The 22494-nt window shown below is 49.3% G+C and overlaps 1 protein-coding gene across 1 annotated transcript in view; it reads left to right on the top strand.

The window, feature by feature from the left end:
* Positions 1–858: 858 nt before the first annotated feature.
* The window catches only part of LOC121534513 (microtubule cross-linking factor 1-like), a 179070-nt gene continuing 157434 nt past the window's right edge, over positions 859–22494 (top strand). The window contains exon 1 of the mRNA XM_045206049.1: positions 859–2344. Within this exon, the coding sequence (XP_045061984.1) occupies positions 1388–2344 (957 nt within the window). The 5' untranslated portion in view covers positions 859–1387. The remainder of the gene's footprint in view (positions 2345–22494) is intronic.

Genomic DNA, 22494 nt, shown 5'->3' with positions numbered 1-22494 from the left:
AAGACGATTTCTTTCTTGTATTTTTCTTTTAAATACACTGAACAAAAATATACATGTAAAGTTTTGGTCCCATGTTTCATGAGCTGAAATAAAAGATCCCAGAAATGTTCCATACGCACAAAAAGCTTATTTCTCTCCAATTTTGTTCACAAATTTGTTTACAACCCTGTTAGTGAACATCCATCCACCTGACAGGTGTGGCATATCAATAAGCTGATTAAACAGCATGATCATTACACAGGTGCACCTTGTGCTGGGGACAATAAAGGCCACTCTAAAATCTGCAGTTTTGTCACACAGCACAATGCCACAGATGTCTCATGTTTTCAGGGATCGTGCAATTGGCATGCTGACTGCAGGAATGTCCACCAGAGCTGTTGCCAGAGAATACGCTGGGCCAAGGGCTAATTGTGCGCTGGGCCAAGGGATCTTTTATTTCAGTTCATGAAACATAGGACCAACACTTTACATGTTGGGTTTATATTTTTGTTAATTGTATGTTGTTACGTTACCATCTACTCAGGGGTGTGTTCGGTGTTTGTGAGAAACAAAGCGCATGCGCCCCGGTTAGGAACCACGGCAGGCGTCAACCAGGCTCGAGACCGCAAGGTCATGGTTAGAAGGGATACAGTTTTTGTGAAATTCAAACGCACCGCAAATGTGTTTTTTTGTTGTTGCATTTTTAGCTATCCCCAAAACCCTTTTTATACCCTTAACCTAATTCTCCTAACCTGCTACGTTAATTATCCTAACCTGCTGCGTGAATTCTAACCTGCCACGAAAAGTCAAATCCGACAAAAGCTGTATACCATCTAGTCAAACAGACCGCAGCGACGGAAGGAGTGGGAAAGGGCAAAAGACGGAGAGCCGCAGACACACGGACAGACGGGGGCCCAGAGAGAGAGAGAGAGAGAGAGAGGGAGGACGAGAGGAATGTAGGAATCATATCAGGGAATAAGAATACGGCTGGATTAATTTATATCCAAACCTTACAATAAACTACACTGCAGATGCCATCTGTCTCGCATCGGTTTCTTTAGGCTACGATAATCTCGTTTATTTCAGCGATTCTTTCAAGGAGACGGAGCGGAGCCACCGGACTGCTGGTACCGTAGAGGGGAGTACAATGACAACCTGGTGAATGTAGCCGATGATATCTATCTAAACAGACGGAATGGAATAAAACTGCGAATAGCCCAAAGGTCCGGGGTGCGCATCCCCAACCCGGGAGTGATGAGAAAAACAGCCGGGAGACAGGACTGTGTTTCCGCTGCTGTCGCCTGTCAAAGGTATTATTTATGTGTGTCGTGGACTGATCATTTGTTGATCCATCAACCCCCTCCCCTCCTCCACATCTTCTCCACCGGTGTCGTCTGAGTGTTGTACTATGGAGCGCGCCAATGGCTCTGGAACCAGCGAACCCACCAAACCGCCAAACCACCAGTTGGAGAAGAAACGGTTAAACCGAGCACCGTCTCCGGCCAGGCCGTTCCTGAAGGATGTCCGCTCCTCGACCAAACCAGCGGCTATCGTACCAAAATCTCCCAAACTGACCAAGCAGCAGCACTCATCTTCCCCAGTGGCCTTATCATCCAATCAAAGCCGCATCTCCAGGCGCACCGCAACCGGAGCGAAGGACAACAAACCAGCCGCGGTGAAAAGTCACAGCACCAAGTCTTCGACAGTCACGAAAAAGACCGTTAAGGTCATTCAACATGCGGCGCTGGAACCTAAACCGACCACTGCAAGCTCCAGCAAACCGCTCCCGGACAACAGCAACAGTCCACACCTCGCCCTCAAAGCCAAGAAGAGTAAAATAGCAGCTCTGACCGCGTCTCACCGCGGCCCGCTCAGCCTTGGCTCCCCAATCCGCGTCCCAACCGGTGCTACCCCCCACGGCAGCAGGGTCAGTCAGACCGACAGTAGCTCCGATCTCTCCGACTGTCCCTCCGAACCCCTATCCGACGAACAGCGCCTGGCCGCGGCCGAAAGCAGCGATGGGGAGTCGGGAGGCTCTGGCTCCGGGGCCAGCAACAGGAATCAGGTGGATTATCCTCTGCAGTCGGCAGCATTAGTGCCAGACGCGGCCGGAGCGGTAGGGGCTACTGCGGGTAGTGTTGCTGGTTCATTCCGCACCGCGGAGGGTAGCCCGGCGGCTGATGGGAAAGGCGGCATGTCTCAGGCTCCAGGAGAAGGTGCTCACGGTCACGGAGGAGAGGGGAGTGAACAGGAGAAAGCGTCAACAAGCGCACCATTTATAAAACTGGAATGCAGCAAGGAGATAATCGAGGAGGATTTATTACGGGAAATAGAAGATCTTCGTTCTGAAAACGAGTACCTCAAGGTAAAAGAGGCTGCAGGAATGATTTATGTTTCTCCAAAGTTATTATCATATTGTCTGTTAGCCTATGTATTATTAATACATTGTTTGTAATGCATACTGTGGTTTCTGCATCACCCATTGCTGTTCTGTTGGCTGCTCTCATAGTAATACTGCCAATCCAGTACGGCCATTCTACTGCCCATTGATTATAGTGTTGTCTTTGCAGCCAGTGATTCACTGTATCACTGTTTGAAAAGCTTCAGTGATTCCCCCACTGCTGGTTTGCACCGACATGTACCTGCCATTCCTCTTCATATAGTTGACTACCCTCTGGTAGTTGGTAGTGTTCTCTCACTGGATCATGGCGTATCATCAAGTTATTTCTGTTAGGACTATTAAAATTAACCCCATTGTTGTCAGGAAATATCAGAAAACAATCATGTTGTCCGACCTACATCAGTTTCATATTGCATAGGAATGAAGTAGATTTCGAATTGTAAAAAAATCTGTCCTCCAAATTCACTACGTGATCAAAAGTATGTGGACACCCGCTCGTCGAACATCTCATTCCAAAATCATGGACATTAATATTGAGTTGGTCCCCCCTTTGCTGCTATAACAGCCTCCACTCTTCTGGGAAGGCTTTCCACTAGATGTTGGAACATTGCTGCGGGGACTTGCTTCCATTCAGCCACAAGCATTATTGAGGTCGGGCACTGATGTTGGGCGATTAGGCCTGGCTCGCAGTCGGCGTTCCAGTTCATCCCAAAGGTGTTCTATGGGGTTGAGGTCAGGGCTCTGTGCAGGCCAGTCAAGTTCTTCCACACCGATCTCGACAAACCATTTCTGTATGGACCTCGCTTTGTGCGTGGGGGCATTGGCATGCTAAAACAGGAACTGGCCTTCCCAAAACTGTTGCCACAAAGTTGGAAGCACAGAATTGTCTAGAATCTCATAGTATGGTGTAGCGTTAAGATTTCCCTTCACTAAAACTAAGGGGCCTAGCCCGAACCATGAAAAACAGCCCCAGACTATTATTCCTCCTCCACCAAACTTTACAGTTGGCATTATGCATTGGGGCAGGTAGCGTTCTTCTGGCATCCACCAAACCCAAATTAGTCTGTTGGACTGCCAGATGATGAAGCGTGATTCATCACTCCAGAGAACGCGATTCCACTGCTCCAGAGTCCAATGGCGGCGAGCTTTACACCACTCCAGCTGATGCTTGGCATTGCGCATGGTGATCTTAGGCTGCTCGGCCATGGAAACACATTTCATGAAGCTCCAGATGAACAGTTTTTGTGCTGACGTTGCTTCAAGAGACAGTTTGGAACTCGGTAGTGAGTGTTGCAACCAAGGACAGACGATTTGTATGCGCGACGAGCTTCAGCACTTGGCGGTCCCGTTCTGTGAATTTGTGTGGCCTACCACTTTGCGGCTGAGCCGTTGTTGCTCCTAGACGTTTCCACTTCACAATAACAGAACTTACAGTTGACCGGGGCAGCTCTAGCAGGGGCAGAAATTTACGAACTGACTTGCCATGTTGAAAGTCATTGAGCTCTCCAGTAAGGCCATTCTACTGCCAATGTTTGTCTATGGGGATTACAATGGGTGTGGCTGAAATAGTCGAATCCACTAATTTGAAAGGGTGTCCACATACTTTTGAATATATAGTGTATGATGACATCAAAGGATTCTAAACTAGTACACACACATACACGAAATCCAATTTAAAATGTTCAAACAAACCATTTTTCCAATGGGGGGGTTAAATGGATGGATTCATCATGTCTGTTTGTCCTAACTTGATCTCTAGCTCTCCTCTCCTCTCCTCTCCTCTCCTCTCCTCTCCTCTCCTCTCCTCTCCTCTCCTCTCCTCTCCTCTCCTCTCCTCTCCTCTCTTCCCCTCCTCTCCTCTCCTCTCCCTCCCTCCCCTCCTCTCCTCTCCTCTCCTCTCCCTCTCCTCTCCTCTCCTCTCCTCTCCTCTCCCTCTCCTCTCCTCCTCCTCTCCTCTCCTCTCCTCTCCTCTCCTCTCCTCTCCTCTCCCCTCCCCTCCCCTCCCCTCCCCTCCCCTCCTCTCCTCTCCTCTCCTCTCCTCTCCTCTCCTCTCCTCTCCTCTCCCCTCTTCATAATGGGCCAGTCCCAGAGGACCTGATAACTGTCAGATGTCCAGGGGTAGACGTAACATAGTAAACTCCAATTAGTATGATATGTTACGTTTCGTATCTATTTATTTGTGGATGTCCATCATCCATTTCGTATGCTATGTTACGAACGATCCCACATTTACTCCTGAGGTGCTGACCTGTTGCACCCTCTACAGCCACTGTGATTATTATTTGACCCTGCTGGTCATCTATGAATGTTTGACGATCTTGAAGAACAATCTGGCCTTAATTGCCATGTACTCTTATAATCTCTACCTGGCACAGCCAGAAGAGGACTGGCCACCCCTCAGAGCCTGGTTCCTCTCTAGGTTTCTTCCTAGGTTCCTGCCTTTCTAGGGAGTTTTTCCTAGCCATCGTGCTTCTACATCTGCATTTGCTTGCTGTTTGGGGTTTTAGGCTGGGCTTTGTACAATCTGCTAATGTAAAAAGAGCTTTATAAATACATTTGATTTGATGATATGTTACGAATTTGCAAAACGTATATGTTACGAATTCCAATTTCTTGTGGCTAAAGTTAGCTAGGTGGCTAAGTGGCTAACGCTAACGTAAGCTAGGTGGCTAATGTTAGCTAGGCTAGGGGTAAGGGTTAAGGTTAGGGTTGGGAGTTAAGTTAAAGCTGCAATATGTAACTTTTTGGGTGACCCGACCAAATTCACATAGAAATGTGAGTTATAGATCTGTCATTGCCATTGAAAGCAAGTCTGTTCTATGTGCGCTATATCTATGCTTCCTGTTCTTAAGTTTACTTTAGGTTTTGTACACCAGCTGAAAATACGATATTTTTGGTTATGGAAAATACATTTCACAGCGGTTTAGATGGTACAATGATTTTCTACACTATACTTGCTTGTTTTGTCACATAAACTGAAATTAGGCAAACTATCAGAATTTTAGCAACCATGAAATGGCAGAGCGATTTCTGCATAGTGCACCTTTAAAGGGTTAGGGGAAGGGTTATCTAACATGCTAAACAGTTGCAAAGTAGCTACAAAATAGTAAGTAGAAAAGTTGCTAAAATGCTAAAGTTGTCCGTGATGAGATTCAAACACGCAATCTTTGGGTTGCTAGACGTTCATGTTATATTCCTACCTATCCACCCTCCTTTGGGTTGCTAGACGTTCATGTTATATTCCTACCCATCCACCCTCCTTTGGGTTGCTAGACGTTCATGTTATATTCCATCCACCCTCCTTTGGGTTGCTAGACGTTCATGTTATATTCCTACCCATCCACCCTCCTTTGGGTTGCTAGACGTTCATGTTATATTCCTACCCATCCACCCTCCTTTGGGTTGCTAGACGTTCATGTTATATTCCTACCCATCCACCCTCCTTTGGGTTGCTAGACGTTCATGTTATATTCCTACCTATCCACCCTCCTTTGGGTTGCTAGACGTTCATGTTATATTCCTACCGATCCACCCTCCTTTGGGTTGCTAGACGTTCATGTTATATTCCTACCCATCCACCCTCCTTTGGGTTGCTAGACGTTCATGTTATATTCCTACCCATCCACCCTCCTTTGGGTTGCTAGACGTTCATGTTATATTCCTACCCATCCACCCTCCTTTGGGTTGCTAGACGTTCATGTTATATTCCTACCTATCCACCCTCCTTTGGGTTGCTAGACGTTCATGTTATATTCCTACCTATCCACCCTCCTTTGGGTTGCTAGACGTTCATGTTATATTCCTACCGATCCACCCTCCTTTGGGTTGCTAGACGTTCATGTTATATTCCTACCCATCCACCCTCCTTTGGGTTGCTAGACGTTCATGTTATATTCCTACCTATCCACCCTCCTTTGGGTTGCTAGACGTTCATGTTATATTCCTACCTATCCACCCTCCTTTGGGTTGCTAGACGTTCATGTTATATTCCATCCACCCTCCTTTGGGTTGCTAGACGTTCATGTTATATTCCTACCGATCCACCCTCCTTTGGGTTGCTAGACGTTCATGTTATATTCCTACCCATCCACCCTCCTTTGGGTTGCTAGACGTTCATGTTATATTCCTACCTATCCACCCTCCTTTGGGTTGCTAGACGTTCATGTTATATTCCATCCACCCTCCTTTGGGTTGCTAGACGTTCATGTTATATTCCTACCCATCCACCCTCCTTTGGGTTGCTAGACGTTCATGTTATATTCCTACCCATCCATCCCGACCATCCACCCTCCTTTTGTTTTCACCTTAAGTAACCTTCTGTCTTATGTAACCAAACCAAACATAACATATCATACTAATTTGAGTGTCCCGGACTTTTTGTTCACTATGTTAACGTTGTCAGGGGTTCCAACAGTCAGAAAGCTTGGGGCCACAGTCACAAACTCCCTCTCTCCTCTCCTCCCTCTCTCCTCTCCTCCCTCCTCTCCTCTCCTCCCTCTCTCCTCTCCTCCCTCCTCTCCTCCCTCTCTCCTCTCCTCCCTCTCTCCTCTCCTCTCTCCTCTCCTCCTCTCCCTCTTTCCTCTCTCCTCTCCTCCCTCTCTCCTCTCCTCTCCTCCCTCTCTCCTCTCCTCCCTCTCTCCTCTCCTCCTCTCCCTCTTTCCTCTCCTCCCTCTCTCCTCTCCTCTCCTCCCTCTCTCCTCTCCTCCCTCTCTCCTCTCCTCCCTCTCCCTCTTTCCTCTCCCCACTTCTGTCTCTTTCTCTCTCTCTCTCCCTCTCATTCTGTCTCTTTCTCTCTCTCTCCCTCTCATTCTGTCTCTTTCTCTCTCTCTCTCCCTCTCATTCTGTCTCTCTCTCTCTCTCTCTCTCTCTCTCTCTCTCTCTCTCTCTCTCTCTCTCTCTCTCTCTCTCTCTCTCTCTCTCTCTCTCTCTCTCTCTCTCTCTTTATTGGCATTGGGAAACATATGTTAACATTGCCAAAGCAAGTGAAATAGATAATAAACCAAAGTGAAACAAACAATAAATATTAACAGTAAACATTACACTCATAAAAGTTCCAAAGGAAATAAGACATTTCAAATGTCATATTATGTATATATATACAGTGTTATAATGATGTGCAAATAGTTAAAGTACAAAAAGGAAAATAAATCAACATAAATATGGGTTGTATTTACAATGGTGTTTGTTCTTCACTGGTTGCCTTTTTCTTGTGGTAACAGGTCACAGATCTTGCTGCTATGATGGCACACTGTGGTATTTCACCCAATAGATATGGGAGTTTATCCAAATTGGATTTGTTTTCAAATTCTTTGTGGATCTGTGTAATCTGAGGGAAATATGTTTATCTAATATGGTCATACATTTGGCAGGAGGTTAGGAAGTGCAGCTCAGTTTCCACCTCATTTTGTGGGCAGTGTGCACATAGCCGGTCTTCTCTTGAGAGCCAGGTCTGCCTACAGCGACCTTTCTCAATAGCAGGGCTATGCTCACTGAGTCTGTACATAGTCAAAGATTTCCTTAAGTTTGGGTTTTTTATTTTTATTTTTTTATTTCACCTTTATTTAACCAGGTAAGCCAGTTGAGAACAGGTTCTCATTTACAACTGCGACCTGGCCAAGATAAAGCAAAGTAGTGCAATAAAAACAACACAGAGTTACATATGGGGTAAAAAAAAACATAAAGTCAGAAATACAACATAAAATATATATACAGTGTGTGCAAATGTAGCACACTGTATGCTACATTTGCATACAGTGTGCTACAAATGTACAAATGTAGTCACAGTGGTCAGGAATTCTGCCACTGTGTACTCTCTGTTTAGTGCCAAATAGCATTCTAGTTTGCTCTGTTGTTTTGTTAATTCTTTCCAATGTGTCAAGTAATTATATTTTTGTTTTCTCATGATTTGGTTGGGTCTAATTGTGTTGTTGTCCTGGGGCTGTGTGGGGTCTGTTTGTGTTTGTGAACAGAGCCCCAGCACCAGCTTGCTTAGGGGACTCTTCTCCAAGTTCATCTCTCTGTAGGTGATGGCTTCGTTATGGAAGGTTTGGGACTCGCTTTCTTTTAGGTGGTTGTAGAATTTTAACAGCTCTTTTCTGGATTTTGATAGGGTATCGGCCTAATTCTGCTCTGCATGCATTATTTTGTGTTTTACGTTGTACACAGAGGATGTTTTTGCAGAATTCTGCATGCAGAGTCTCAATTTGGTGTTTGTCCCATTTTGTGAATTCTTGGTTGGTGAGCGGACCCCAGACCTCAGAACCATAAAGGGCAATGGGTTCTAGAACTGATTCAAGTATTTTTAGCCAGATCCTAATTGGTATGTCGAATTTTATGTTCCATTTGATGGCATATTGATGGCGTAGAAGGCCCTTCTTGCCTTGTCTCTCAGATCGTTCACAGCTTTGTGGAAGTTACCTGTGGCGCTGATGTTTAGGCCGAGGTATGTATAGTTTTTTGTGTGCTCTAGGGCAACGGCGTCTAGATGGAATTTGTACTTGTGGTCCTCACAACTGGACCTTTTTTGGAACACCATTATTTTTGTCTAATTGAGATTTACTGTCAGGGCCCAAGTCGGACAGAATCTGTGCAGAAGATCTAGGTGCTGTTGTCGGCCCTCCTTGGTTGGTGACAGAAGCAACAGATCATCAGCAAATAGTAGACATTTGACTTCAGATTCTGGAAGTGTGAGGCCGGGTGCTGCAGACTGTTCTAGTGCCCTCGCCAATTCTTTGATATATATGTTGAAGAGGGTTGGGCGTAAGCTGCATCCCTGTCTCACCCCACGGCCCTCTCTCTCTCTCTCTCTCTCTCTCTCTCTCTCTCTCTCTATATATATATATATATATCTCCTCTCCCCCACTCCATAACACAACCACAACTCAGACAGCTCTCTCTTCTATTCCTGCAACATAATACTATCATTAAATCATTAAATCACAAAATCATTATAAGATGATTGAATATTTCAGGGAATAGAAAAGGTAGTTAAATTAAAGCACATTATGCTAGGCAATAGGCCAGTGTGTTTTTAGACTCAGGTCCTCTTTATCAGTGTCAGTGGGTGCTGTAGGTGGGTGTGGTGCAGGAATCAGATGCAGGACGCAGAAAAATAAGTCCAATAGACTTTAGTGAAAAGCACACTCAAATTCACGAGTCAAACGCCCGGAGGCGAGAAAGTCCGCACACAGGCGAAAACCAAAAGGCGCACAAAACAGTGCGTAAATAACCTCCTAACACAGAGGAGGAAAATACGAAATGCACAAGGCAACAGTAGCGCACAAACACGACAGCGAAACAATCACACACAAACACAGACACACACAACGAGAACTAAATAGAACACTAACGAGGACTAACTAGACACAGGTGTACAACATCAAGACCAAACCAAACGAACATGAAACATAGATCGGTGGCAGCTAGTACTCCGGAGACGACGACCGCCGAAGCCTGCCCGAACCAGGAGGAGGAGCAGCCTCGGCCGAAACCGTGACAGTACCCCCCCCTTGACGCGCGGCTCCAGCCGTGCGCCGACCCCGGCCTCGGGGACGACCAGGAAGACGCGGAGCAGGGCGCGCGGGATGGTCCCGGTGGAACTCCGACAGGAGAGATGGGTCTAGGATGTCCCTCCGCGGCACCCAGCACCGCTCCTCCGGGCCGTACCCCTCCCACTCCACGAGATACTGGAGACCCCCCATCCGGCGTCTGGAGTCCAAGATGGACCGAACGGTGTACGCCGGAGCCCCCTCGATGTCCAATGGGGGCGGAGGAGTCTCTCCTATCTCATTGTCCTGGAGTGGACCAGCTACCACCGGCCTGAGAAGAGACACATGGAACGAGGGGTTAATATTCTTATATTCAACAGGTAGATGTAACCTATAACACACCTCGTTCAATCTTCTCAGGACTTTAAAGGGCCCCACAAACCGCCGACCCAGCTTCCGGCAGGGCAGGCGGAGGGGTAGGTTTCTGGTAGAGAGCCAGACTCGATCTCCGGGTGCGTACACCGGCCCCTCACTGCGGTGGAGATCGGCGCCGCCTTGTGACGAGGGACGGCCCGCTGCAGGTGGACGTGGGCAGCGTTCCACGTCTCTTCCGAGCGCCTCATCCAATCATCCACCGCAGGGGCCTCGATCTGGCTCTGCTGCCACGGTGCCAGAACCGGCTGGTAACCTAATACACATTGGAAAGGGGTTAGGTTAGTAGAGGAGTGGCGGAGAGAGTTCTGGGCCATCTCGGCCCAGGGAATGTAACGCGCCCACTCCTCAGGCCGGTCCTGGCAATACGACCTCAGAAACCTACCCACATCCTGGTTGACACGTTCTACCTGCCCGTTACTCTCCGGGTGGTACCCCGAGGTAAGGCTAACCGAGACCCCCAAACGCTCCATAAACGCTCTCCACACACGGGAGGTAAACTGGGGGCCTCGATCAGACACTATATCCTCGGGGACCCCGTAATGCCGGAAGACGTGGGTAAATAGGGCCTCAGCGGTCTGTAGGGCAGTAGGAAGACCCGACATAGGGAGAAGACGACAGGCCTTAGAGAACCGGTCCACAACGACCAGGATGGTGGTATTCCCCTGAGAGAGGGGAAGGTCTGTTACAAAATCCACCGAGAGGTGGGACCATGGTCGTTGTGGAACGGGTAGGGGCTGTAACTTACCCCTGGGCAGATGTCGGGGCGCCTTACACTGGGCGCACACCGAGCAGGAGGAGACGTAAACCCTCACATCCCTAGCCAAAGTAGGCCACCAGTATTTAGTGCTAAGGCAATGCACTGTCCGGCCAATACCCGGATGTCCAGAGGAGGGTGACGTGTGAGCCCAGTAGATGAGTCGATCCCGAATCTCGAGCGGAACGTACTTCCGACCCTCAGGACATTGTGGAGGGCTGGGGTCGGTACGCAACGCTCGCTCGATCTCGGCATCGACCTCCCACACCACCGGTGCCACAAGGCAAGACTCCGGTAGTATGGGAGTAGGCTCAACGGACCTCTCCTCCGTGTCATACCGCCGGGACAGTGCATCTGCCTTGCCATTCTGGGACCCAGGGATGTACGTGATTTTAAATACGAACCTGGTGAGAAACATACTCCATCGAGCCTGGCGAGGGTTCAGTCTCCTCGCTGCCCGGATGTACTCCAGGTTCCGATGGTCAGTCAAAATGAGGAAAGGGTGTTGAGCCCCCTCAAGCCAATGTCTCCACACCTTAAGGGCCTGAACTACAGCTAACAGCTCCCTGTCCCCAACGTCATAGTTACGCTCCGCCGGGCTGAGCTTTTTGGAGTAAAAAGCACAGGGGCGGAGTTTAGGTGGCGAGCCGGACCGTTGAGAGAGCACGGCCCCTATACCAGCCTCAGACGCGTCCACCTCAACCTGAAAGGGAATTGTGGGATCCGGATGTGCCAGCACTGGAGCCGACGTAAACAGGTCCTTCAGTCTCCCAAAGGCCCTGTCCGCATCAGCTGACCACTGCAGGCGCACCGGACCCCCTTTCAGAAGGGACGTGATGGGAGCTGCCACCTGTCCAAAACCCCGGATAAACCTCCGGTAGTAATTCGCAAAGCCCAAGAACTGCTGCACCTCTTTTACAGTGATTGGAGTTTGCCAATTACGCACAGCGGACACACGATCCACCTCCATTCTCACCCCTGACGCGGACAACCGATAACCCAAAAAGGAGACCGACTCCTGGAAAAACAGACATTTCTCTGCCTTGACATATAGGTCGTGCTCCAACAGCCTCCTCAATACACGTCGCACCAGGGTTACATGCTCGGCTCGGGTAGACGAGTACACCAGAATATCATCAATGTACACGACCACCCCTTGTCCCTGCATATCCCGGAAAATGTCATCTACGAAGGATTGAAAGACTGATGGAGCATTCATCAACCCATATGGCATGACAAGATATTCGAAATGACCTGACGTGGTACTAAACGCTGTTTTCCATTCATCGCCCTCCCTAATGCGCACCAAGTTATACGCGCTCCTGAGATCCAATTTTGTGAAAAACCCGCGCCCCATGCAATGACTCCGTCATGGTCGCAATCAGAGGGAGTGGATAACTGTATTTCACAGTAATCTGATTGAGACCACGGTAATCAATGCACGGGCGCAACCCTCCATCTTTCTTTTTCACAAAAAGAAACTCGAAGAGGCGGGGGAAGTGGAAGTCCGAATGTATCCCTGTCTCAAAGATTCGGCTATGTAAGTCTCCATAGCTTTTCTCTCCTCTTGAGACAAAGGATACACATGGCTCCGTGGGAGCGCTGCTCCTGCCTGGAGATCAATCGCACAATCCCCTGTCTATGGGGGAGGCAACTGCGTCGCCCTAGTTTTGCTAAACACAAGAGCTAAATCCCCATATTCAGGCGGAATGTGCAGTGCGGGCACTTGGTTTGGACTTTCCACCGAAGTCGCCCCCACGGAAACACCCAGACATCGCCCCTCACACTGAGCAGACCACCCATCGAGAGCCCTCTGTTGCCACGAAATAGCAGGGTTATGGGTGCTTAACCAGGGAATTCCCAGCACCACTGGGTACGCAGGAGAGTCGATCAGATACAGCTGTATAGTCTCTTCATGACCCCCCTGCGCACACATCCTAAGTGGCGCTGTGACCTCCCTGATCAACCCCGACCCCAACGGGCGGCTATCTAAGGCATGAACGGGAAAAGGTTTGTCAACAGGTAGGAGAGGGATCCCTAACTCTAAACAAAACTTTCGATCAACAAAATTCCCAGCTGCGCCTGAATCTACTAGCGCCTTATGCTGGGAATGAGGTGCAACCTGTGGAAAACCAACAGGTATACAAAAGTGCGCAACAGAAAGCTCTGGGTAAGTGGGGCTTCTACTCACCTGGGAGGCCCCCCCAGTGCGTGGCCTGTTGTCTTCTCCCCCGGAGAACCCTCCCCAGCACCTGGCCGCAGTGTGCCCTCCACGACCGCACTTGGTGCAGGAGACAGGCCCCCTCGGGCTCCTCCTCCTCCGTTCTCTAGCGCCGGCACCCCCGAGCTCCATAGGGCTCGGCTCGGAGGTGCTGGAGGGCGTCCCCCTCGGGACGTCCACGGGTGGCCAGCAGGGTGTCTAAACGGATGGACATATCAACCAACTGGTTGAAAGTCAGATGGGTATCCCTGCAGGCCAACTCTCGTTGAACGTCCTCCCGGAGGCTACACCGAAAATGGTCGATGAGAGCCTGTTCATTCCACCCTGCATCCGCCGCTAGAGTCCGGTACTCTAAAGCAAACGCTTGTGCGCTCCTCCTCCCCTGTCTCAAGTGGACTAGTCGCTCCCCCGCCGCTTTGCCCTCAGGTGGATGGTCAAACACGGCCTTGAAGCGGCGGGAGAACTCGGCGTAGGAGATGGTGTTGGCGTCCATCTTCCTACACTCAGCGTTAGCCCACTCCAACGCCTTTCCCGAGAGACAGGAGATGAGGGCGGAAACGCTCTCGTGTCCCGAGGGCACCGGGTGTACAGTGGCCAGGTAGAGCTCCACCTGCAGGAGGAACCCCTGACACCCGGCAGCTGTTCCGTCATACGCCCTCGGGAGCGAGAGCCGAATCCTCCTGGGTTCCGGACCTGGGACTGGTGGACCGGCCGATGGGATGGGCAGGGTAGGTGGAGGTGTGGATACCCTGCTGGCTTCCCATCGGTGCAGGGTGTTGATCACGTCCTGTAGAGCGGTCTCCAGTTGTCTTATCTGGCCATCTTGCCAATGGATATGCTCCTCGAGCGACACAGGTGTCACGGCCGATCCTGCTGATTCCATTATGGTGTGTGATTCTGTCAGTGGGTGCTGTAGGTGGGTGTGGTGCAGGAATCAGATGCAGGACGCAGAAAAATAAGTCCAATAGACTTTAGTGAAAAGCACACTCAAAATAACGAGTCAAACGCCCGGAGGCGAGAAAGTCCGCACACAGGCGAAAACCAAAAGGCGCACAAAACAGTGCGTAAATAACCTCCTAACACAGAGGAGGAAAATACGAAATGCACAAGGCAACAGTAGCGCACAAACACGACAGCGAAACAATCACACACAAACACAGACACACACAACGAGAACTAAATAGAACACTAACGAGGACTAACTAGACACAGGTGTACAACATCAAGACCAAACCAAACGAACATGAAACATAGATCGGTGGCAGCTAGTACTCCGGAGACGACGACCGCCGAAGCCTGCCCGAACCAGGAGGAGGAGCAGCCTCGGCCGAAACCGTGACAATCAGTATGGGTTGATCATGTTAAGGATCATGTCTGTTGATAATGTTTAGGGTCATGTCGGTTGATAATGTTTAGGATCATGTCGGTTGATAATGTTTAGGGTCATGTCGGTTGATAATGTTTAGGATCATGTCAGTTGATAATGTTTAGGATCACGTTGGTTGATAATGTTTAGGGTCATGTCGGTTGATAATGTTTAGGGTCATGTCGGTTGATAATGTTTAGGATCATGTCGGTTGATAATGTTTAGGATAATGTCGGTTGATAATGTTTAGGATCATGTCGGTTGATAATGTTTAGGATCACGTCGGTTGATAATGTTTAGTCATTGTGAGAAAGCACATTGACAACTTTTACACTAATCACCCTTTCCACTTCAAGTCGCTGCATTGACAAGCGGATTCCAGAGCAGACGCTATCCACCGTGCAAATCAAACATCAAACAAGATTAGCTCAGGAACTGAATACTTTACTGAGTTTCACAGCTAATAACAGTTCACTGATGTAGTAAACTACTACCGAGATAAGAAAATGCTCTGTGTCAAGTAAACATAGTATCTAACCTGTCCATTGATTTAAGTGACCCTCTGAATTTCCATTAGTCAGCTCCTCCAGAAAATTACAGGGGATCAGCTTCTCTTCTATATTCTAGATATTACAGGCTACCCTACCATTACAGGCTACTCTACCTGTAAAGGCTACCCTACCTGTAAAGGCTACTCTACCTGTAAAGGCTACTCTACCTGTAAAGGCTACCCTACCTGTAAAGGCTACTCTACCCTACCTGTAAAGGCTACTCTACCTGTAAAGGCTACCCTACCTGTAAAGGCTACTCTACCTGTAAAGGCTACTCTACCTGTAAAGGCTACCCTACCTGTAAAGGCTACTCTACCCTACCTGTAAAGGCTACTCTACCTGTAAAGGCTACCCTACCTGTAAAGGCTACTCTACCTGTAAAGGCTACTCTACCTGTAAAGGCTACCCTACCTGTAAAGGCTACTCTACCTGTAAAGGCTACCCTACCTGTAAAGGCTACTCTACCTGTAAAGGCTACTCTACCTGTAAAGGCTACTCTACCTGTAAAGGCTACTCTACCTGTAAAGGCTACCCTACCTGTAAAGGCTACTCTACCTGTAAAGGCTACTCTACCTGTAAAGGCTACCCTACCTGTAAAGGCTACTCTACCTGTAAAGGCTACTCTACCTGTAAAGGCTACCCTACCTGTAAAGGCTACTCTACCTGTAAAGGCTACCCTACCTGTAAAGGCTACTCTACCCTACCTGTAAAGGCTACTCTACCTCTAAAGGCTACCCTACCTGTAAAGGCTACTCTACCTGTAAAGGCTACCCTACATGTAAAGGCTACTCTACCTGTAAAGGCTACTCTACCTGTAAAGGCTACCCTACCTGTAAAGGCTACTCTACCTGTAAAGGCTACCCTACCTGTAAAGGCTACTCTACCCTACCTGTAAAGGCTACTCTACCTGTAAAGGCTACTCTACCTGTAAAGGCTACTCTACCTGTAAAGGCTACCCTACCTGTAAAGGCTACTCTACCTGTAAAGGCTACTCTACCTGTAAAGGATACCCTACCTGTAAAGGCTACTCTACCCTACCTGTAAAGGCTACTCTACCTGTAAAGGCTACCCTACCTGTAAAGGCTACTCTACCTGTAAAGGCTACCCTACCTGTAAAGGCTACTCTACCCTACCTGTAAAGGCTACTCTACCTGTAAAGGCTACCCTACCTGTAAAGGCTACTCTACCCTACCTGTAAAGGCTACTCTACCTGTAAAGGCTACCCTACCTGTAAAGGCTACCCTACCCTACCTGTAAAGGCTACCCTACCCTACCTGTAAAGGCTACTCTACCTGTAAAGGCTACTCTACTCTACCTGTAAAGGCTACCCTACCTGTAAAGGCTACTCTACCCTACCTGTAAAGGCTACCCTACCTGTAAAGGCTACCCTACCTGTAAAGGCTACCCTACCTGTAAAGTCTACCCTACCTGTAAAGGCTACTCTACCTGTAAAGGCTACTCTACCTGTAAAGGCTACCCTACCTGTAAAGGCTACTCTACCTGTAAAGGCTACCCTACCTGTAAAGGCTACTCTACCCTACCTGTAAAGGCTACTCTACCTGTAAAGGCTACTCTACTCTACCTGTAAAGGCTACTCTACCTGTAAAGGCTACTCTACCTGTAAAGGCTACCCTACCTGTAAAGGCTACTCTACCTGTAAAGGCTACTCTACCTGTAAAGGCTACCCTACCTGTAAAGGCTACTCTACCCTACCTGTAAAGGCTACTCTACCTGTAAAGGCTACCCTACCTGTAAATGCTACTCTACCTGTAAAGGCTACTCTACCTGTAAAGGCTACTCTACCTGTAAAGGCTACTCTACCTGTAAAGGCTACCCTACCTGTAAAGGCTACTCTACCTGTAAAGGCTACTCTACCTGTAAAGGCTACCCTACCTGTAAAGGCTACTCTACCTGTAAAGGCTACTCTACCTGTAAAGGCTACCCTACCTGTAAAGGCTACTCTACCTGTAAAGGCTACTCTACCTGTAAAGGCTACCCTACCTGTAAAGGCTAATCTACCCTACCTGTAAAGGCTACTCTACCTGTAAAGGCTACCCTACCTGTAAAGGCTACTCTACCTGTAAAGGCTACCCTACCTGTAAAGGCTACTCTACCTGTAAAGGCTACTCTACCTGTAAAGGCTACTCTACCCTACCTGTAAAGGCTACTCTACCTGTAAAGGCTACTCTACTCTACCTGTAAAGGCTACTCTACCTGTAAAGGCTACTCTACCTGTAAAGGCTACCCTACCTGTAAAGGCTACTCTACCTGTAAAGGCTACTCTACCTGTAAAGGCTACCCTACCTGTAAAGGCTACTCTACCCTACCTGTAAAGGCTACTCTACCTGTAAAGGCTACTCTACCTGTAAAGGCTACCCTACCTGTAAAGGCTACTCTACCTGTAAAGGCTACTCTACCTGTAAAGGCTACCCTACCTGTAAAGGCTACTCTACCTGTAAAGGCTACCCTACCTGTAAAGGCTACTCTACCCTACCTGTAAAGGCTACCCTACCTGTAAAGGCTACCCTACCTGTAAAGGCTACTCTACCTGTAAAGGCTACCCTACCTGTAAAGGCTACTCTACCCTACCTGTAAAGGCTACTCTACCTGTAAAGGCTACCCTACCTGTAAAGGCTACTCTACCCTACCTGTAAAGGCTACTCTACCTGTAAAGGCTACCCTACCTGTAAAGGCTACCCTACCCTACCTGTAAAGGCTACCCTACCTGTAAAGGCTACTCTACCCTACCTGTAAAGGCTACTCTACCCTACCTGTAAAGGCTACTCTACCTGTAAAGGCTACTCTACTCTACCTGTAAAGGCTACCCTACCTGTAAAGGCTACTCTACCCTACCTGTAAAGGCTACTCTACCCTACCTGTAAAGGCTACCCTACCTGTAAAGGCTACCCTACCTGTAAAGGCTAGCCTACCTGTAAAGTCTACCCTACCTGTAAAGTCTACCCTACCTGTAAAGGCTACCCTACCTGTAAAGGCTACTCTACTCTACCTGTAAAGGCTACCCTACCTGTAAAGGCTACTCTACCCTACCTGTAAAGGCTACTCTACCCTACCTGTAAAGGCTACCCTACCTGTAAAGGCTACCCTACCTGTAAAGGCTACCCTACCTGTAAAGGCTACTCTACCCTACCTGTAAAGTCTACTCTACCTGTAAAGGCTACTCTACCCTACCTGTAAAGGCTACTCTACCCTACCTGTAAAGGCTTCCCTACCTGTAAAGGCTACTCTACCCTACCTGTAAAGGCTACTCTACCTGTAAAGGCTACTCTACTCTACCTGTAAAGGCTACTCTACCCTACCTGTAAAGGCTACTCTACTCTACTCTACCTGTAAAGGCTACCCTACCTGTAAAGGCTACTCTACCTGTAAAGGCTACTCTACCCTACCTGTAAAGGCTACTCTACTCTACCTGTAAAGGCTACTCTACCTGTAAAGTCTACTCTACCTGTAAAGGCTACTCTACTCTACCTGTAAAGGCTACTCTACTCTACCTGTAAAGTCTACTCTACCTGTAAAGTCTACTCTACCTGTAAAGGCTACTCTACTCTACCTGTAAAGGCTACTCTACTCTACCTGTAAAGGCTACTCTACTCTACCTGTAAAGTCTACTCTACCTGTAAAGTCTACTCTACCTGTAAAGGCTACTCTACCTGTAAAGTCTACTCTACCTGTAAAGTCTACTCTACTCTACCTGTAAAGTCTACTCTACTCTACCTGTAAAGGCTACTCTACCTGTAAAGGCTACTCTACCTGTAAAGGCTACTCTACTCTACCTGTAAAGTCTACTCTACTCTACCTGTAAAGGCTACTCTACCTGTAAAGGCTACTCTACTCTACCTGTAAAGGCTACCCTACTCTACTCTACTCTACTCTACTCTACTCTACTCTACTCTACTCTACTCTACTCTACACTACTCTACTCTACTCTACTCTACTCTACACTACTCTACCCTACTCTACTCTACTCTACTCTACACTACTCTACCCTACTCTACTCTACTCTACTCTACTCTACTCTACTCTACTCTACCCCTACCCTACTCTACACTACTCTACCCTACTCTACTCTACTCTACCCTACTCTACACTACTCTACCCTACTCTACTCTACTCTACTCTACTCTACACTACTCTACTCTACTCTACTCTAGTCTACTCTACTCTACTCTACCCTACTCTACTCTACTCTACACTACTCTACACTACTCTACTCTACTCTACTCTACTCTACTCTACCCTACCCTACTCTACACTACTCTACCCTACTCTACTCTACTCTACTCTACTCTACTCTACCCTACTCTACTCTACACTACTCTACCCTACTCTACTCTACTCTACTCTACACTACTCTACCCTACTCTACTCTACTCTACCCTACTCTACTCTACTCTACTCTACACTACTCTACCCTACACTACTCTACCCTACTCTACTCTACACTACACTACACTACTCTACTCTACTCTACCCCTACTCTACACTACTCTACCCTACTCTACTCTACTCTACTCTACTCTACACTACTCTACTCTACTCTACTCTACTCTACTCTACTCTACTCTACCCTACTCTACTCTACTCTACACTACTCTACACTACTCTACTCTACTCTACTCTACTCTACCCTAATCTACTGTACTCTAAAGATTTGGAGCACCTTAAATAACATTTTGGAAAAAAAAGCAAACTCAGCTCCATCATTCATTGAATCAGATGGCTCATTCATCACAAAACCTACTGATATTGCCAACTACTTTAATTATTTTTTCATTGGCAAGATTAGCAAACTTAGGCATGACATGCCAGCAACAAATGCTGACACTACACATCCAAGTATATCTGACCAAATTATGAAAGACAGGCATTGTAATTTTGAATTCTGTAAAGTGAGTGTGGACGAGGTCAACAAATGATTGTTGTCTATTAACAATGACAAGCCACCGGGGTCTGACAACTTGGTTGGAAAATTGCTGAGGATAATAGCGGACGATATTGCCACTCCTAGTGTCACGATCGTCTTCTTGTGAGATATTGGACCAAGGCGCAGCGTGTGCAAAATACATCTCTTTATTATGGAAGAGAGAAAAAACACGAAACCGAACACTATCCAAAACTTACAAAACAACAAACGACCGTGAAGCTAAAGAACGTAAGTGCACAGACAAGCAACAAACGTTCAACATAGACAATTACCCACCAACACATGATGCCCATGGCTGCCTTAAATATGGCTCCCAATTAGAGACAATAAACCACAGCTGTCTCCAATTGAGAACCAATCTAGGCAGCCATCAACATACAAACACCTAGACAAGACATTACCCCATAAACCTACAAACCCCTAGACAAACCAAAACACATACTTCACCATGTCACACCCTAACCTAACTAAAATATTAGTGAAAACAAAGATAACTAAGGCCAGGGTGTGATATAACCCCCCCTTAAGGTGCGAACTCCGGGCGCACCTGCATAAAGTCTAGGGGAGGGTCTGGGTGGGCGTCTGTCCACGGTGGCGGCTCTGGCACTGGTCGTGGTCCCCACCCCACCATAGTCACTACCCGCTTACGTAGCCTCCTCCAAATGACCACCCTCCAACTTAACCCCACTGGATTAAGGGGCAGCACCGGACTAAGGGGCAGCACCGGACTAAGGGGCAGCACCGGACTAAGGGGCAGCACCGGACTAAGGGGCAGCACCAGGATAAGGGGCAGCACCAGGATAAGGAGCAGCACCAGGATAAGGAGCAGCACCAGGATAAGGGGCAGCACCAGGATAAGGGGCAGCACCGGGCTAAGGGGCAGCACCGGACTGAATGGCGGATCCTGGCTGGCTGGCTCTGGCGGATCCTGGCTGGCTGGCGGATCCTGGCTGGACGGCTCTGGCGGATCCCGGCTGGACGGCTCTGGCGGATCCTGGCTGGACGGCTCTGGCGGATCCTGGCTGGACGGCTCTGGCGGATCCTGGCTGGACGGCTCTGGCGGATCCTGGCTGGACGGCTCATGGCTGGCTGACGGATCTGGCTGCTCATGGCTGGCGGAAGGCTCTGGCTGATCCTGTCTGGCGGAAGGCTCTGGCTGATCCTGTCTGGCGGAAGGCTCTGGCTGATCCTGTCTGGCGGAAGGCTCTAGCGGCTCCTGTCTGGCGGAAGGCTTTGGCTGATCCTGTCTGGTGGAAGGCTCTGGCTGATCCTGTCTGGCGGAAGGCTCTAGCGGCTCCTGTCTGGCGGACGGCTCTGAAGGCTCATGGCAGACGGGCGGCTTAGCAGGCTCAGTACAGACGGGCAGTTCATGCAGCGCTTGGCAGACGGACAGTTCAGACGGCGTTGGGCAGACGGGCAGTCCAGGCGCCGTTAGGCAGACGGCAGACTCTGGCCGCCGAGACGCACATAAGGCCTAGTGCGTGGTGCCGGAACTGGAGGTACCGGGCTGAGGACACGCATCTCAGGTCTAGTGCGGGAGAAGGAACAGGGCATGCTGGACCCTGGGGACGCACATAAGGCCTAGTGCGTGGTGCCGGAACTGGTGGTCCCGGGCTGAGGACACGCATCTCAGGGCTAGTGCGGGGAGCAGGAACAGGCCGGACCGGGCTGGCGACGCGCACCGTAGGTTTGGTGCGAGAGGCCGGAACAGGCCGGGTCGGGCTGGCGACGCGCACCGTAGACTTGGTGCGGGTGGCAGGAACAGGCCGGACCGGGCTGGCGACGCGCACCGTAGGTTTGGTGCGAGTGGCAGGAACAGGCCGGGTCGGGCTGGCGACGCGCACCGTAGACTTGGTGCGGGTGGCAGGAACAGGCCGGACCGGGCTGGCGACGCGCACCGTAGGTTTGGTGCGAGTGGCAGGAACAGGCCGGGTCGGGCTGGCGACGTACACCGTAGACTTGGTGCGGGTGGCAGGAACAGGCCGGACCGGGCTGGCGACGCGCACCGTAGGTTTGGTGCGAGTGGCAGGAACAGGCCGGGTCGGGCTGGCGACGCGCACCGTTAACATAGTGCGTGGAGCAGGAACAGGCCTGGCTGGGCTGGCGACGCACCCCGTAGGCTTAGTGCGTAGAGCAGGGACAGGCCGGGCTGGGCTGGCGACGCGCACCATTAACTTAGTGCGTGGAGCAGGAACAGGCCGGGCTGGGCTGGCGACGCGCACCGTCCCATTTGGTGCGAGGGGTCGTAACAGGCCGGACCGTACTGGGGACACACACCACTGGCTCTACCCCGGGAACTGGAACGGGCCGGACCGGACTGGTAATACACCCCAGTACCACTCGCCGTGCCTCTACATC

This window comes from Coregonus clupeaformis, chromosome 21 (genome assembly GCF_020615455.1).
Source record: "Coregonus clupeaformis isolate EN_2021a chromosome 21, ASM2061545v1, whole genome shotgun sequence".
NCBI classification, from domain to species: Eukaryota; Metazoa; Chordata; class Actinopteri; order Salmoniformes; family Salmonidae; genus Coregonus; species Coregonus clupeaformis.
Note: the sequence above shows the minus strand (reverse complement) of the source record. Positions and strands in the feature narration are given on the sequence as shown.